General features: G+C 46.3%; 1 protein-coding gene across 1 annotated transcript in view; it reads right to left on the bottom strand.

Moving 5' to 3' along the window:
* The window catches only part of gabra2a (gamma-aminobutyric acid type A receptor subunit alpha2a), a gene marked incomplete at both ends in the record, with an annotated part of 35,976 nt that overhangs the window by 9,445 nt on the left and 7,846 nt on the right, over positions 1-18,685 (bottom strand). The window contains 2 exon segments of the mRNA XM_084309804.1: positions 13,589-13,741; positions 16,278-16,421. Coding sequence (XP_084165930.1) covers positions 13,589-13,741; positions 16,278-16,421 — 297 coding nt within the window.

The raw sequence follows: 18,685 nt of genomic DNA, 5'->3' as shown, positions 1-18,685 counted from the left end.
ACCATCCCGCGAGATGAACCCTGGTGTTGGAGGCCAGTGAGGCCAGTGAGGACCATCCAGCGAGATGAACCCTGGTGTTGGAGGCCAGTGAGGCCAGTGAGGACCATCCAGCGAGATGAACCCTGGTGTTGGAGGCCAGTGAGGCCAGTGAGGACCATCCAGCGAGATGAACCCTGGTGTTGGAGGCCAGTGAGGCCAGTGAGGACCATCCAGCGAGATAAACCCTGGTGTTGGAGGCCAGTGAGGCCAGTGAGGACCATCCAGCGAGATGAACGCTGGTTAACATTGTCCTGAATAATGGATTATGGAATAATGGGATAATGTTTTTAACGTCCTGAATAATCAAATCAAATCAAATGTATTTGTAAGGCCCGACAACACACGTTAATGTCCCCATGGGCCGAGAAGAAACATCACAATAAATCAAGAACAAAACAAAACACCATATAAAGTCCAAACAATTTAAAATGAATGAATGCAACACTCCCCAGACATGCCCCATGCGAAGGTAAGGAAAAACTCACTAAAACCTATAGCAATAGGAAAAAGTGCACCACAGGCAATGTGGAGGAGAGAAACCTTAGAAGGACTGTTCAAGAGGATCTGACTGTGGGGGGTAAGTGCGCAGCGACCAGGAAGGGACTGGGAATTGGCATACGACTAACATTGGGATGGGAGAAAATCGGAGGAAAATGGAGGGGGGAAAAGATCAATAAAAAAATATATATAAGGGCCGTTCAAGGGGGGGATCTCCCTTCTTAGATGTCGGTGATAGTAGTGTTGCAGTAAAACAGGCGAACAGTTGGTAAAGCATGCACTGAATAATGGAATAATGAATAATGAATAATGGATCCCCTCTCGTGCCCCTCAGTCTCGTGTGCTCTCTCTCTCTCTCCGTGGCTGTGATTCAGAGTGGAGGTAAAGCCAGTGGCCCAGGGGGGATTTTAATCTTACAAACTGCTTTTGTTTCAGCTTTAAAACCCACACACACGTATATGGGGGGGGGGGGGCACTCGTAGCAGCGTTTATGTAGGATGTTGCTCCATGGGGGCGAATTAACGGTGTGGAGAGAAGGCCTGTCTGTGTCCTGAACGTGTGGAGAAAAGGCCTGTCTGTGTCCTGAACGTGTGGAGAGAAGACCTGTCTGTGTCCTGAACGTGTGGAGAAAAGACCTGTTTGTGTTCTGAACTTGTGGAGAAAAGACCTGTTTGTGTCCTGAACGTGTGGAGAAAAGGCCTGTTTGTGTTCTGAAGGTTCCTGGTTAGTTAGACCCTGGTCTTGTTAGTTAGACCCTGGTTAGTTAGACCCTGGTCTCGTTAGTTAGACCCTGGTAAGTTAGACCCTGGTAAGTTAGACCCTGGTTAGTTAGACCCTGGTCTCGTTAGTTAGACCCTGGTTAGTTAGACCCTGGTTAGTTAGACCCTGGCTAGTTAGACCCTGGTCTCGTTAGTTAGACTCCGGGCACATTAGTTAGACTCGGGTCGTGTTCGTTAGACCCTGGTCATGGTTAGTTTCCGTGGTTACAGAGAGTGGCCCGTTCAGCCGAACGCACAATTGGAGGTGGGCTTCAGACACAGAGAGAGGCTACAGACACAGAGAGAGAGAGAGGCTACAGACACACAGAGAGGCTACAGACACAGAGAGAGAGAGGCTACAGACACAGAGAGAGAGGCTACAGACACAGAGAGAGAGAGGCTACAGACACAGAGAGAGGCTAGAGACACAGAGAGAGAGAGGCTACAGACACAGAGAGAGAGGCTAGAGACACAGAGAGAGAGAGGCTACAGACACAGAGAGAGGCTACAGACACAGAGAGAGAGGCTACAGACACAGAGAGAGAGGCTACAGACACAGAGAGAGAGAGGCTACAGACACAGAGAGAGAGGCTACAGACACAGAGAGAGGCTACAGACACAGAGAGAGAGGCTACAGACACAGAGAGAGAGGCTACAGACACAGAGAGAGGCTACAGACACAGAGAGAGAGAGGCTACAGACACAGAGAGAGAGGCTACAGACACAGAGAGAGGCTACAGACACAGAGAGAGGCTACAGACACAGAGAGAGGCTTCAGACACAGAGAGAGGCTACAGACACAGAGAGAGGCTACAGACACACAGAGAGAGAGAGGCTACAGACACAGAGAGAGAGGCTACAGACACAGAGAGAGAGAGGCTACAGACACAGAGAGAGAGAGAGGCTACAGACACAGAGAGAGAGGCTACAGACACAGAGAGAGGCTACAGACACAGAGAGAGAGGCTACAGACACAGAGAGAGAGGCTACAGACACAGAGAGAGAGGCTACAGACACAGAGAGAGAGGCTACAGACACAGAGAGAGAGGCTACAGACACAGAGAGAGAGGCTACAGACACAGAGAGAGAGGCTACAGACACACAGAGAGAGAGGCTACAGACACAGAGAGAGGCTACAGACACAGAGAGAGAGGCTACAGACACAGAGAGAGGCTACAGACACAGAGAGAGAGGCTACAGACACACAGAGAGAGAGAGGCTACAGACACAGAGAGAGAGGCTACAGACACAGAGAGAGAGGCTACAGACACAGAGAGAGAGAGGCTACAGACACAGAGAGAGAGGCTACAGACACAGAGAGAGGCTACAGACACAGAGAGAGAGGCTACAGACACAGAGAGAGAGGCTACAGACACAGAGAGAGAGGCTACAGACACAGAGAGAGGCTACAGACACAGAGAGAGAGACTACAGACACAGAGAGAGAGGCTACAGACACAGAGAGAGAGGCTACAGACACAGAGAGAGAGGCTACAGACACAGAGAGAGAGGCTACAGACACAGAGAGAGAGGCTACAGACACTGAGAGAGGCTACAGACACAGAGAGAGAGGCTACAGACACAGAGAGAGGCTACAGACACAGAGGGAGAGGCTACAGACACAGAGAGAGAGGCTACAGACACAGAGAGAGAGGCTACAGACACAGAGAGAGAGGCTACAGACACAGAGAGAGGCTACAGACACAGAGAGAGAGGCTACAGACACAGAGAGAGAGAGACTACAGACACAGAGAGAGAGGCTACAGACACAGAGAGAGAGGCTACAGACACAGAGAGAGGCTACAGACACAGAGAGAGAGGCTACAGACACAGAGAGAGAGGCTACAGACACAGAGAGAGGCTACAGACACAGAGAGAGAGGCTACAGACACAGAGAGAGAGGCTACAGACACAGATAGAGAGGCTACAGACACACAGAGAGAGGCTACAGACACAGAGAGAGAGGCTACAGACACAGAGAGAGAGGCTACAGACAGAGAGAGAGAGGCTACAGACACAGAGAGAGGCTACAGACACAGAGAGAGGCTACAGACACAGAGAGAGAGGCTACAGACACACAGAGAGAGGCTACAGACACAGAGAGAGAGGCTACAGACACACAGAGAGAGGCTACAGACACAGAGAGAGGCTACAGACACACAGAGAGAGAGGCTACAGACACAGAGAGAGGCTACAGACACAGAGAGAGAGGCTACAGACACACAGAGAGAGGCTACAGACACACAGAGAGAGGCTACAGACACAGAGAGAGGCTACAGACACAGAGAGAGGCTACAGACACAGAGAGAGAGGCTACAGACACACAGAGAGAGAGGCTACAGACACAGAGAGAGAGGCTACAGACACAGAGAGAGAGGCTACAGACACAGAGAGAGAGGCTACAGACACAGAGAGAGAGGCTACAGACACAGAGAGAGGCTACAGACACAGAAGAGAGAGAGGCTACAGACACAGAGAGAGAGGCTACAGACACAGAGAGAGAGGCTACAGACACAGAGAGAGAGGCTACAGACACAGAGAGAGAGGCTACAGTGCTGGAATGTATAATCAGCTAAAGAAAACTTGAAAGACAGGTGTTGGGACCTCAGAGATGTGTATTAACTGAAGAAGTAGAATATGATGTGACCTTTAACCCCGACAGAGAGGTTACCGCCGGCGTTGATCTCATTTCCCCAAGGTGGTTGTGAGGGAGGGCGTTATCTCAGAGATATATACGATATGAATAACAATGAGAACAGTGTCTCAGTGGCTTCAGGGAACAGACAACAATTGTATGTATTGAGCTGTACTGTACTGTACCCATTCTGCAATCTGTTAATAAACTTTTCAATCAATCAATCAATCAAACAGACAGCAGGGACAGACAGACAGCAGGGAACAGGCAGACAGCAGGGAACACGAGTGGCTGTAATGCAGAAAGAGATTGATTTTGGTTGGGTCTAATCTGTGTCTAATGAATGGGTTCTTGTGTTGGGTTATGTGTTGTTTTGGAATGTGTTTGTCTAGTGGTTATGAGGAGTATTAGAGTATGAGTGTATGGAATGTTGTGCTGTTTTGAGCACGTTTTAGTTTTCTCTGAGATGTATTTGTTGTGTTTTATTGATATTTGTTGTTTTATTGATATTTGTTATTGTTCTATATTAGAAATGTGGCATACATATTTGTTTGTATGTCTGATTTGATTGGTTTAATGTTCTATAATTGTTTGTATATTTATTGGTGTTTTATTGATATTTGGTTTGTTTTTATGTTGTTTTATTGATTATTCTTGTTTAATTTTATATGTTTGGATCCAGACCCCAGGAAGAATAGTCGCTGCTGAGGCAGTGACTAATGGGGATCTGAAATAAAGAAATAAAGAAACAGACAGACAGCAGGAACAAAGGCCGTGTCTCACAATGAGCCGCATGGAGACATGTGGGCTTTGTGTTCAAGTGTAAACAACATGTGATTTGAAGAGCTCTCTCTCTCTCTCTCTCTCTCTCTCTCTCTCTCTCTCTCTCTCTCTCTCTCTCTCTCTCTCTCTCTCTCTCTCTCTCTCTCTCTCTCTCTCTCTCTCTCTCTCTCTCTCTCTCCCCTCTCTCTTCTCTCTCTCTCTCTCTCTCTCTCTCCATTAAAATACAATTAAATTCAAATGGCTTTATTGGCACGATGTAACTTGTACATGTTGCTGAAGCAAATGATTAATATTAACATAAACATGGATTACAAAACAGATATCAATGTCAAAGTACATACAAATTATCATCATAAAATAAAAACATCAAATGTTACAGCATAAACGTGTCAGGTGACTGTCACTCACTGTCCCTCAGTCTATGGCAGGCAGCAACATAGGCTGCTGCTAGCTCACAGCTTGTTGAGTCTTCCCCTAGTAGGACTGACGTTTTTCTGTATCTGGTAGTGTAAGAAACCTTTTGTTATTAATTGAATGTGTTTCTCTAATATATTTATATTTTTCACAGTTGGTGAGGAAGTGCCACTCAGTTTCAGGCTCACTGAGGATGCAATGACAGCACAGCCTTTGCTCTGCAGGAAGCCAGGTTTTCCTGTGCCTCCCCTTTTCAATAGCAAGGCTGTGCTCATGTCCCCTTCTCAGTCTGCCGTCTCTCTCTCTCTCTTTCTTTCTCTTTCTGTCTCTCTCTGCTCTCTCTCTTTCTCTCTCCCTCTCCCCCACTCTCTCCCCATTTCTTCTCTCTCTCCCCCTCTCCCTCTCTCTCTCTCTCTCTCTCTCTCTCTATCTCTCTCTCTCTCTCTCTCTCTCTCTCCCTCTCTCTCTCTCTCTCTCTGGAGCACATAATGATAGTCCACCCTATCACATCACTCCCACACTCTGAGAGGATAATGTGTTTTCCTTTTGATGTCACTGCACTACTACACACACAAACACACACACACACACACACACACACGCACACACACACACACACACACCTCCACCTCCTCAAGGATCAGTGTTGTGTTTGTAATCTTCCGCTTCATTCTGAGAAAAATATAAATCGTTCCCCCACGACTCATGGTGCCATCTGTATATATAACCATCAGTATATATAACCATCAGTATATATAACCAGCACTGTCATCAGTATATATAACCATCAGTATATATAACCATCAGTATATATATAACCATCAGTATATATAACCATCAGTATATATATAACCATCAGTATATATAACCAGCACTGTCATCAGTATATATAACCATCAGTATATATAACCATCAGTATATATAACCATCAGTATATATAACCAGCACTGTCATCAGTATATATAACCATCAGTATATATAACCAGCACTGTCATCAGTATATATAACCATCAGTATATATAACCAGCACTGTCATCAGTATATATAACCATCAGTATATAACCAGCGCTGTCATCAGTATATATAACCATCAGTATATATAACCATCAGTATATATATAACCATCAGTATATATAACCAGCACTGTCATCAGTATATATAACCATCAGTATATATAACCATCAGTATATATATAACCATCATATGTATATACTCTGTCAGGATCTAGGGGTAACAGTACTGTATATTTGAATACCGTTTATGTCACAAATGTATCAGTACTAAATACCTATATGTCCCTATGCCATAAATGTCATGTATGTTGTGTATGTCATAAATGTCTATATGAATTGAAAATGGGGGACCCTGATGGAAACAAGACAAACGTCTTTCTCAGGTCTGCATCCCCTTAACAATTGTATGTATTGAGCCGTACTGTATTGTACCCATTCTGCAATCTGTTAAATAAAGTTTTCATTCATTCATCAGTATATATAACCAGCGGTGCCATCAGTATTATATAGACAGGAAGATAACCAGCGTGAAGATAATTTAGCCAATGGAAATGATGACCCAGTACGGAGTACCCATAGATACAGTAACATCCATACCCACACAGATACACAGATACTGTCAAAACACCATACTATAATAACAAGGCAATATTCTACTTAACAAAATCCACACTTCTAAATCGACTCAAATATACGAATTGCACAGATCTGCACTAGATATAGACTACAGCCCTCAGCAGAAGGCCTCCGCCCCCCCCCCCCCCCCCCCCCTCAGGTTATAATCAAGACGTGACACGCATCTCAACACATCCGTCACGTTAGTGATGGATCAGCACAGTGAGTAGAGCTGTGGCTGCTAACAGCTGCTTTAAACCTTCTAGTAGTAGTAGTGTGGTTGTGAAAGGGTTAATGACAACCACACCAGCACCACTAATACATGATGTCCATCTCTGTCCCTGCACTCCTTCAAATCCCAACTCAAACCCACCTCTTCACCAAATTTGTAAATTACTCTGCCTGATTTCCCCTTTTTTCTTTCGTTTTCTTTCTTTCTTTCCTTTTGATTATTATTTTGTTACGTTGTTCCCTGTCCCCTATCCTAAGCGTATTGGGTCTCCTAAAAGGCGCTATATAAATTTAAGATATTATTATTAGTATTATATACTACTATTATACTAATATTATACTACACTACTAATATTATACTATACTACTATTATACTAATATTATACTATACTACTATTATAACACAAACTGTGAAATAAGACAACGCAGGAGTATTTTTCTGGCTGGTCAGTGAAATGTGTGCTTCAACAAGTCCTTCAGATCAAAGACAACGTTCAGTCCTTGATGGTATAAATGTGTTCAAAATGTGTAAAACATTTGTAAAAAAAGTGTACAAAATGTGTACAAAATGTGTTTAAAATGTGTACCAAATGTGTACCAAATGTGTACAAAATGTGTACAAAATGTGTTAAAAATTTGTACAAAATAGAGACGCTGGCCATCTCTGTCCTCCATAGAGACGCTGGCCATCTCTGTCCTCCATAGAGACGCTGGCCATCTCTGTCCTCCATAGAGACACGCTGACCATCTCTGTCCTCCATAGAGACACACTGGCCATCTCTGTCCTCCATAGAGACACGCTGGCCATCTCTGTCCTCCATAGAGACACGCTGACCATCTCTGTCCTCCATAGAGACACACTGGCCATCTCTGTCCTCCATAGAGACACGCTGGCCATCTCTGTCCTCCATAGAGACGCGCTGGCCATCTCTGTCCTCCATAGAGACACGCTGGCCATCTCTGTCCTCCATAGAGACACGCTGGCCATCTCTGTCCTCCATAGAGACACGCTGGCCATCTCTGTCCCCCATAGAGACACGCTGGCCATCTCTGTCCTCCATAGAGACACGCTGGCCATCTCTGTCCTCCATAGAGACCCGCTGGCCATCTCTGTCCTCCATAGAGACCCGCTGGCCATCTCTGTCCTCCATAGAGACACGCTGGCCATCTCTGTCCTCCATAGAGACCCGCTGGCCATCTCTGTCCTCCATAGAGACCCGCTGGCCATCCTGTCCTCCATAGAGACCCGCTGGCCATCTCTGTCCTCCATAGAGACGACGCTGGCCATCTCTGTCCTCCATAGAGACGCACTGGCCATCTCTGTCCTCCATAGAGACGCTGGTTGCATTCAAATAACTCTTGAGTGTCCTGTCATCCCCCCCCCCCCCACACACACACACCTATAGCAATGACAAATTACACTTGGACACAATTCATCCCAAAACGTTCTCGGTTTAATTTCGAAAGATGAAATATAGCAATCATGCAACTCTGAGATGGGCTCTGGCAGCGATTTTTTAACTGGTTAGCTGACGGTGTGTCCCTGCTTTATATTGGTCCGTTTATACCTGCTTAACTTAATCTCCAAACAGCTTAACACTGCAGGCATTGAACTAACCTCGACAACACCGCCACGAGTCAGGAGGGGCTGCTGAGGTCCATGCATCTAAATCAGGGCTTCTCAAAGTGCTGATGATCGAGGGCTGCCCAAGAACACAAAATACCCACTAAATGATTCCAAATTGCCAGCTAACGTACCTGCAATGATGACCTAATCTGTCTCTCACAGCAGGGGATATGAGACTTGTGCGAGATGCCTAGTTGCCATGGCAACCAGTAGCCTAGACCTCAACAAGTTGTCATTCCTAACTTGACAGCTTAGCCCAGGAGGGGGTGGAGAGGGGGGGGGGGGGGCTATGGAGGGTGGGACCAGAGCAAGAGGCTCCTACTGGGGTGTTGATGTGATGTGAGAGAGAGAGAGAGAGAGAGAGAGAGAGAGAGAGAGAGAGAGAGAGAGAGAGAGAGAGAGAGAGAGAGAGAGAGAGAGAGAGAGAGAGAGAGAGAGGAGAGAGAGAGAGAGAGAGAGGTTTCTAGCCCCCCTTCTCTAGACCCCCTGTCTCTAGCCCCCCTATGCGGATGATTCAGCTCTCATGGTGTCAACAAAAGCAAACCGGTTTTTGAAAGCAGACTTAGCATAGAGTTAGGAAATGTCAGTCAGTGGCTTTCAGAAAATCGACTGTCTCTCCATTTAGGAAAAACAGAATCTATTTTAGAGAGAGCGAGAGCGAGAGAGAGAGAGAGAGAGAGAGAGAGAGGAGAGAGAGAGAGAGAGAGAGAGAGAGAGAGAGAGAAGAGATAGACAGATGTAATGTAACCAGTAATGATGTAGCATAAGGAGGTAGCTTACACACACACACACACACACACACACACACACACACACACACACACACACACACACACACACACACACACACACACACACACACACACACACACGCACACACACACACGCACACACACACACACGCACACACGCACACAGACACACACACACACCAACACAGCTGTCCCTGACACATCGCCTTGCAGTAAATAGTCATCTGTTCACAATATCAATAATTTATTATTACTCATCCTCCACAGCTCTCAGCTCCGTGGCAACAGACTCCTGCCAGACATGAATGATTTATTGAATGTATTGATTGTTCTTATTGAACAGGACGGACAGTGCATGACCTTTGACATCCCTGCGAGCAGCACGAATGGTACACGTGTTTGACTTGACCTCTGACCTGCACATTAGGGGGAGACGCAGATACAGTTGGCATGGTTACCATAGTTACACGTGGTTATTGTGGAGTACAAGTCTGGATGCCAAAATGACTGCCACTGTTATTATGTATCAATGGTGAATATTGTGTAATATCGTTTGTTTTGAAAATAACGTTACAAAGAAATTCTTGTTGTTAATATTATTATTATTATTGTTGTAACTATTTTATTATTTATATTATTTTTACTATTATTATTATTATTATATTATTATTATTATTATTATTATTATTATTATTATTATTATTATTATTATTATTATTATTATTGTTGTTGTTGTTGTTGTTGTTGTTGTTGTTGTATGAATGTCAATAATTAGTCAAAGTAGCCAATTAAACGATTTATTATTATTCTTTCTACTCCGAGAGACATAACGTTTGCCTGTCAGCAGTTATTATCAATAAGGACAGTCAAGGGAACATTTGAAAAATGTCAAACTGAAAGCTGGAGGAGCCAATTAGACTGAGGCTGACATTTGGTCATGAACCCGCAGGTCAAGGCAGTTAATTCCACCATCAGTCACATGATGACAAGAAGTAGAATCAACAGGGTGGATTCATGATTTAAATAAAAAAAATTATGTGAATTCCCATATACAGCTATGAGATGTGTGATGTTTTCTTGACTTGGAACAAAATTGTGTCCGTAATCAATGAGCTTCCTTGTGACGAGGCCACACTTAGTGCACTGGAAGACTTGGAAACACAACGAGAAGCATCCCTGTGTTAAAGGATAACTCCACTTTTTTTTTAAATGAGCTTATTTAACATCTTCCCTGGAGTTAGACAAGAAGATGCATACCTTTTTTGTCTCTGTGCGTGCATTTTAGCTTTGGGAATAGACGCTCCGTTAGCATAGCTTAGCTTCATCACTGGAAGTGGGGGAGGACAGTAGCCTGACGTTCCCTTAGAGTGTATTGCAAGGTCTGACATTGACCAAACTTGATATGCATGACCTTGGTGGGCTCTAGGTCAACTCCTGAAAAGGGGGTCAATGTCAGACTTTGCAATCAAAAGTTAGGGGGCTAATAACCCTTGCCATAATTTCAGTGCGCCCCTAACTTTTGATTGCAAGGTCTGACATTGACCCCCTTTTCAGGAGTTGACCTAGAGCCCACCAAGGTCATGCATATCAAGTTTGGTCAATGTCAGACCTTGCAATACACTCTAAGGGAACGTCAGGCTACTGTCCTCCCCCACTTCCAGTGATGAAGCTAAGCTATGCTAACGGAGCGTCTATTCCCAAAGCTAAAATGCACGCACAGAGACAAAAAAGGTATGCATCTTCTTGTCTAACTCCAGGGAAGATGTTAAATAAGCTAATTAAAAAAAAAAGTGGAGTTATCCTTTAAATATAGTCTTAAAGTCAAGTAATCTATTTATAAAGCATGTTTAAAAACTCAAGAGCCAACCAAAGTGCTGTACAGTCTAAAAAGCATAAAAAATGCATAATACAAAAAGGCACAGCGGGACAAGACGGTACAATCAGACAATAAGACAACAGTAAGCCAACACGCGGATAGTGTAGGATAAAGTACAATATAGCACATAGGACAATAGACATGGGGTTATTTACTAAAGTACAATGAAGCAACCTACAGGATATAATGGAGCACAGAGTGGCACAGGGGACAGAAGAACACAAGGGGGGAAATTAGGGATGGGTACCGAATTCTGTACTTTTAAAGGTACTTACCGAAACACGTCGGTACTACCGAGTATCGATTCACGTGAGATACAGTTTTTTTTTTTTTTTTCTTTTTTTTACCTTTTTTCTTTTCATGTCAACGTTCACACGGACAATATACGCTTACCTAGGATTTTACTTGATTCAACAACAAAGCAGTCGGGGCAAAGGCAAGCCGAAAACGGTCGAAAGTGTAGTTATTTGAAGTTTGGATTTTTATTTTTACGACTGATGTAGGTAGATTACATTTTTAGAGACTAAAGTACCGAAAAAAACAGGTACCGTTGGGTATACCGGTATCGATTCACAGGTACCGGTACCGTATCGGTTCAAATGTGAACGGTACCCATCCCTAGGCAGGATAAATTGCAGGGGAGTGTGTGAGTTAGGGTGTGGGTTTATTGAAGGAGTATAAAAGTGTTACGAACATCCCTTGACTGAATGTAAACATGAACACACCTGGTTTTAAATCAAGGCTTGGTTGATCAACTGATTAAGATCACCTGCGTCAATAATTACCTCCTGACAAAGAAACAAGACGTGTCCAGTTAGTGTTTTAAGGTTTGAAATGAATTAGTTATACTGTAGGAGAGTGAAGAGAGTTATATACTGTAGGAGTGAAGAGAGTTATATACTGTAGGAGAGTGAAGAGAGTTATATACTGTAGGAGTGAAGAGAGTTATACTGTAGGAGTGAAGAGAGTTATATACTGTAGGAGTGAAGAGAGTTATACTGTAGGAGTGAAGAGTGTAACATGTTCTATTATTTGCTTCACGTCACTTCTAGTCTTGCTGTAAAGTACAGGATGGACCGTCGTGGAAACATGTTCAATGCGTCGAACGCAGGCCTTGCTCGGAGAGAGAGCAATAATGAAGAGCAGGGTTTGGAAAGGATGGATTACAGAAGCACGTCTCTAGACCCCTGTCTCTAGCCCCCCTTCTCTAGCCCCCTGTCTCTAGCCCCCCTTCTCTAGCCCCCCCTGCGCGGATGATTCAGCTCTCATGGTGTCAAACAAAAGCAAAACGGTTATTGAAAGCAGACTTAGCATGGAGTTAGGAAATGTCAGTCAGTGGCTTTCAGAAAACCGACTGTCTCTCCATTTAGGAAAAACAGAATATATTTTATTTTCTACTACAAGGACACAGAAAAACCAGGAAGGGTTCAAGGTACAGTTAGGTCGCTCAGTGGTCACCAGTACCAAATCAGTGGTGTACCTAGGGTGTACTTTAGAAAACACACTCCCAGAGGAAAGCTCTTAGAGCACTTGCAAGGGGCACTGGTTCAGTGTAATTTTGACTATGCTTGCTTGTCCCATGGTATGCCAGTGCCCCCAGCAACTTGAGAAATAGACTTCAAACTGCCCAGAACAAGCTAGTTAGGATAGGCCTGCAGCTCCCCACTCGTACTCACTTAGACCAGCCCCACTTCAACAGCCTGGGGTGGCTCAGGGTTGTTAGGGATGGGTACCATTCACATTTGAACTGATACGGTACCGGTACCTGTGAATCGATACCGGTACCCATCGGTACCTTTTTTCAGTACTTTAGTCTCTGAAAATGTAATCTACCTACCTCAGTTGTGGGGGAAAAAAATCCAAACTTCAAATAACCACACTTTCGTCCGTTTTCGGCTTGCCATTGCCCCGACTGCTTTGTTGTTGAATCAAGTCAAATCCTAGGTAAGCGTATATTGTGCGTGTGAACGTTGACGTAATTTTTTTTTAAATATATAAAAAAAGAAATCTCTAGACCCCCCGTCTCTAGACCCCCATCCCTATACCCCCATCCCTATACCCCCGTCTCTAGACTCACAAAGGCCCCCTGTCTCGCTCTCCCCTTCTGAGATTACAACCTAAGGTCCAGCGACTTCATCAAACTCACCGTCCCCAAAGCCTGCACGGTTTCTGGCCGGTTTCTTCACACCGGCAGGGCTCCGTCTCCTGTGTCTCCACCAGGGGGTGGGACTAATGGAATATCACTTCATCAAGACTATACCAGACTTTCTCACAGATTAACCCCTTTTTCTGATCAGACCATGTTCATGTGACGAAAATGAAGGAAACCCAAAAGGGCAGGACTCACCGAAGACCGTCCTGGCCGGGACCGACTCCCGGTTGAGCCAGAAGGAGACCTGGGAGAGGATGACCGTCATGATGCAGGGCAGGTACGTCTGGATCACGAAGTACCCGATCTTCCTCTTCAGGTGGAAGTGGGCCATCATCACCGTGTACTCCCCTGGGGGGACAGACCATTGATTGATTGATTGATTGATTGATTGATTGATTGATTGATTGATTGATTGATTGATTGATTGATTGATTGATTGATTGATTGAAAATGTTATTAACAGATTGCAGAATGGGTACAATACAGTACGGCTCAATACACACAATTGTTAAGGGGATGCAGACCAGAGAAAGACTTTCGTTTTATTTACATCAATTCATACACTTGAGTTGAGTTAACCTACAAGTTGATTAAAATAGTTTAACACACACCTACAAGTTATTAACGCAAACTATATTGAGCTTAATCAACATGGTTGTGCTTATAAAGCAGAGTTATAACCCTGTATGTGTGTTTGCTTCACATCAACACGACACACCTTGTGCTTGATCATCCCACCGGCGATAATAATAATAATAACTATCATGACGTCTGATCGTAAACAAGTCCACGCTCACAATAAAAGAGTCTAACTGAACGACGACAGCCTCAAAGGCAAAACAGACAGACATGACACCGGTCCAACAGCCGAGAGCGGCTTTCAGCGCGTCAACAGAGAATTGAACGATATTTATTTATAGTACAGTATCCTTATTTATCTACCGTTATTATAGTAGTGCATGTCAAGATCGGGCCGCTTGTATTTTAAGACTACGGTGGTTTGAGATGACACGCTGGGAGAAAAGGAAGCGTCTTTGATCACCGTGTCGAGCGTGCAGCTTTGTTTGTGCCGTCTCTCTCTCAGGAAGGCGTAGTTTGTGTGGATGCAGAAAGCTTGGTGGTATGTGTTCGCCCCCCCGTCGAGCCCCTCATCGAGCCCCCCCCCCCCCCCCCCCCCTCAAGCCCCCCGTCCCCCCTGCCGTGTGGAGGGCATCCAGCACTCCACTCCCCTCCTCTTTGTCCGCCTCCTTCGCCTCGAAGGAATCAAAGAGAAGGATGCCGCGGCGCCTAGAGCTCTACGGGGGGCTCGACGGGGGGGGGGGGGGGGGGGGGGGCTTGAGGGGGGGCTTGACAGGGGGGGGACGGGGCAGTGAAACATTACAGGGTTACAGAATATCCAGTCTCTTTGCTCGTTCAAAACAGCAGAAAGTGTGAAACGGATGCAGACGTAACTTTCTCTCCCAACAGCAAGGCTGGGTTAGTTCCCCCTGGCAGCTGGGTTAGTTCCTCCTGGCAGCTGGTTAGTTCCTCCTGGCAGCTGGGTTAGTTCCTCCTGGTAGCTGGGTTAGTTCCTCCTGGCAGCTGGTTAGTTCCTCCTGGCAGCTGGTTAGTTCCTCCTGGCAGCTGGGTTAGTTCCTCCTGGCAGCTGGTTAGTTCCCCCTGGCAGCTGGGTTAGTTCCTCCTGGCAGCTGGTTAGTTCCTCCTGGCAGCTGGGTTAGTTCCTCCTGGCAGCTGGTTAGTTCCTCCTGGCAGCTGGGTTAGTTCCCCCTGGCAGCTGGTTAGTTCCTCCTGGCAGCTGGTTAGTTCCTCCTGGCAGCTGGTTAGTTCCTCCTGGCAGCTGGGTTAGTTCCTCCTGACAGCTGGTTAGTTCCTCCTGACAGCTGGTTAGTTCCCCCTGGCAGCTGGTTAGTTCCCCCTGGCAGCTGGTTAGTTCCTCCTGGTCGCTGGTTTAGTTCCTCCTGGCAGCTGGTTAGTTCCCCCTGGCAGCTGGTTAGTTCCTACTGGCAGCTGGTTAGTTCCTCCTGGCAGCTGGGTTAGTTCCTCCTGGTAGCTGGTTAGTTCCTCCTGGCAGCTGGTTAGTTCCTCCTGGCAGCTGGTTAGTTCCTCCTGGCAGCTGGTTAGTTCCTCCTGGCAGCAGGTTAGTTCCCCCTGGCAGCTGGGTTAGTTCCTCCTGGCAGCTGGGTTAGTTCCTGAAGTGTGCGTAACGCGTTGCAGAAACAAAACGAGCAAAGCGGTGCGGTGCGAACGGTACATATAGCGGTACCGTAGCGATATTTGATTTGATTTGATTATTATTTTTTTAATACAAGATTTCAGAAAAACGTCAAGGATACTACACAAAAAAAGTCAAGACTTATTTCCATTGGTCTCAGACAGACGAGCAATACAAAACATGACCATAAATAACAATTTGACATACTACATAGACATGTGTACATTTTAAATGCAGTACAAACGTAGCCACAGACAACAATGTATCAGACAACATTTTCATGCATTTTAAAATCTAGTTCTTGACATTGTCGAGGAGCCATGATTTTACTTTTTTCTTAAAATTGTGTCGGCTACTGATGCATTTTAGCTGTGAAGGTAGCGAATTCCAATTTTTTTTTAAGATTTCTTTTAGCATTTTTACAGCTTTTTATTGGCCATACAAGACCGACAGAGGAGAGGGAGAACGGGAGAGGATGTGGGGAGGACATGTGACAAATCAGCCCGGGAGCGGGAGGTGAACCTGGGACGGCCGCGTAGGTGTGCGAGGCACTATGCGGTGCGCCACTGGGGCGCCCAGGCTCCCCAGAATTTAAAAGAACATTTGCCCATATTTGTTTTGAACCTTGGAATACAGATCGGCAGTGTTGGCTCAAAGAGCCGGTAAGCTCACCAGAGCTGGACTTAATGGTCTCCGTCCCCACGGTTTGGCCCAGCAGGTCATACTGGTTGAGCCGTGAGCCGTCGTCCGCCACCACCACGGACTGAGAGGCGTTCCGTGTCCACACGTAGGTGACCTCCGCCAGGGTGTAGGCGTCTGTGGAGGAGAACACGCGGGTTGGTATAGAAGAGAACACACATTTACATTTACATTTAGTCATTTAGCTGAACGCTTTTATCCAAAGCGACTCACAAGTTCTGTACGACAAGTCATCAGGAAGGGCACAACTCTATCAGCTGAGTAACAATGTTCATCAAAGTGTTGAGTGCTACAGTGTAGGTTAGTTTATTAGGACAAGTGCATGACAGTAAGGTTAGTTAGGGTTAGAATTTTTTTTATTTCAGATAATGGAAAGATTGGACGGGTTTCAGCTGTCCTAACTGGTGGGCAGTTCGTTCCACCATTGTGGGGCAAGGACTGAGAATAGGCGGCTTCTCTTTGATGACCCTCCCGGAGTTCGGATAGGAGTGGGTCTGAGGCGGCCAGAAGATGGAGAGCGGAGGGGTCTTGAGGGTGTGTAGTTAGAGACCATTGACTGGAGGTAGGCAGGAGCTGTTCCCTTTGCCGCACGGTATGCCAGGTCGAGGGCCTTGAAGCGGATCCGTGCGGCAATGGGGAGCCAGTGCAGGTCCCTAAGAAGTGGGGTGACATGGGCCGACTTCGGTAGGTTTGAGATCAGGCGGGCCGCTGCGTTCTGAATGAGTTGAAGAGGCTTGGTGGCAGTGGCCGGGAGGCCAGCTAGCAGTGCGTTGCAGTAGTCGAGGCGGGATATGACTGTTGATTGGACGAGGAGTTGGGTGGCTTCTTTTGTCAGGAAGGGGCGGATCCTTCTGACGTTGGTCAGGAGGAATCTGCAGGTTCTGGTTGTCGCTGCGATGTGAGCAGAGAAGTTCAACTGGTCATCGAGGACAACACCAAGGTTCTTGGCGGTCGGGGGCGCGGTCACAGCTGCATTCTCGACTGTGATGGAAAGGTCGGTCAGGGGGGAGGATTTGGCCGGCAGGTGGAGCAATTCTGTTTTGCTTAGGTTCAGTTTGAGGTGGTTGGTCGTCATTCAGGCGGAGATGTCGGACAGACAGGCCGAGATCCGCTCAGAGACGTGGATATCTGAGGGAGGGAAGGAGAGGAAGAGTTGAGTATCATCGGCATAGCAATGATATGAGAAGCCATGAGACGTGATAATGTTACCCAGTGATCTAGTGTAGAGGGAGAAGAGAAGGGGTCCTAGGACCGAGCCCTGGGGGACAATGGCAGGGGGCGGGTGGCCGACAGGGTCCCTCTCCATGACACTTGGTAGGAGCGGTCATTGAGGTAGGATGTCAGCCATGTCAGCGCAGAGCCAGCCACTCCCATTCCTGCGAGGGCCGCGAGGAGGATCTGAGGGTTGACGATTGTGTCGAAGGCTGCCGACAGGTCCAGGAGAATCAGGACAGAGGAGAGGCCTTTCGCTTTTTCTAAGTGAAGTGCCCCTGTGACCGCAATGAGGGCCGTTTCTGTGGAGTGGCCAGTCCGGAAGCCAGACTGATTAGGGTCTAGGAGGTCATTCTGTAAGAGATCATCAGTAAGTTGGTTGGATACAGCACGTTCAAGTGTTTTAGAAAGGAAGGAGAGAAGAGAGACAGGATGATAGTTGCCTATGACGGTGGGGTTAAGGGTTGTTTTTTTTACGAGCGGCGTGACTCTGGTTTGTTTTAGGGAGGTGGGGACCACCCCCGAGTTGAGTGAGGAGTTGATTGTTGCAGTTAGGAATGGGAGGATGTCTGGTGCTATGGTTTGGAGGAGTGGGGAGGGTAGCTGGCCCAGCTGGCATGTAGTCGGACGGTTCGATGTTACCAGTGTCAGGGTCTCTGCTTTTGTAATGGGAGAGAAAGATGACAGAGTGAAGGATGAGGTTCTCGATTCAGCATTTGGAATGGGTGGGGGTTGGGAGAAGGAGCTGCGGATGTTCTCCACTTTTTCCTCGAAGAAGATCGCAAAATCTTCGGCAGAGAAAGATGAGGGAGGAGGGGGAGGAGGGGGTGGGGGGGGGGTGAGGAGGGAGGACATGGTAGCATGCAGTTTGCGAAGGTTCTTGGCAGAGGCCTTGATCCTATGGTGAAAGAAAGAAGCTTTGGCATTAGTAATGGTTTTGGAGAATGTTAACAAGAGGTTGTGATATGTGTTGATGTCAGCAGTGAGGCGTGACTTTCTATACTTCCTCTCAGCCCGTTCTCATTCTTATCAGAATTCATGCAACGCCTTTGTTCACAACACACAGCGCTTTTAAGAGGCAAGCAAATCACTTTTATTGGTTTATAATCATATTACAAGGTATAATCTAATCTCCAGGAACATCTGCAAAATCTCGATCTGATTCTGGC

This window comes from Notolepis coatsorum (assembly GCF_963971535.1).
Source record: "Notolepis coatsorum genome assembly, chromosome: 3".
In the NCBI taxonomy this organism is placed as follows: Eukaryota; Metazoa; Chordata; class Actinopteri; order Aulopiformes; family Paralepididae; genus Notolepis; species Notolepis coatsorum.
The sequence above is the reverse complement of the archived record's forward strand: the minus strand, read 5'-3'. Positions and strand labels throughout refer to the sequence as shown.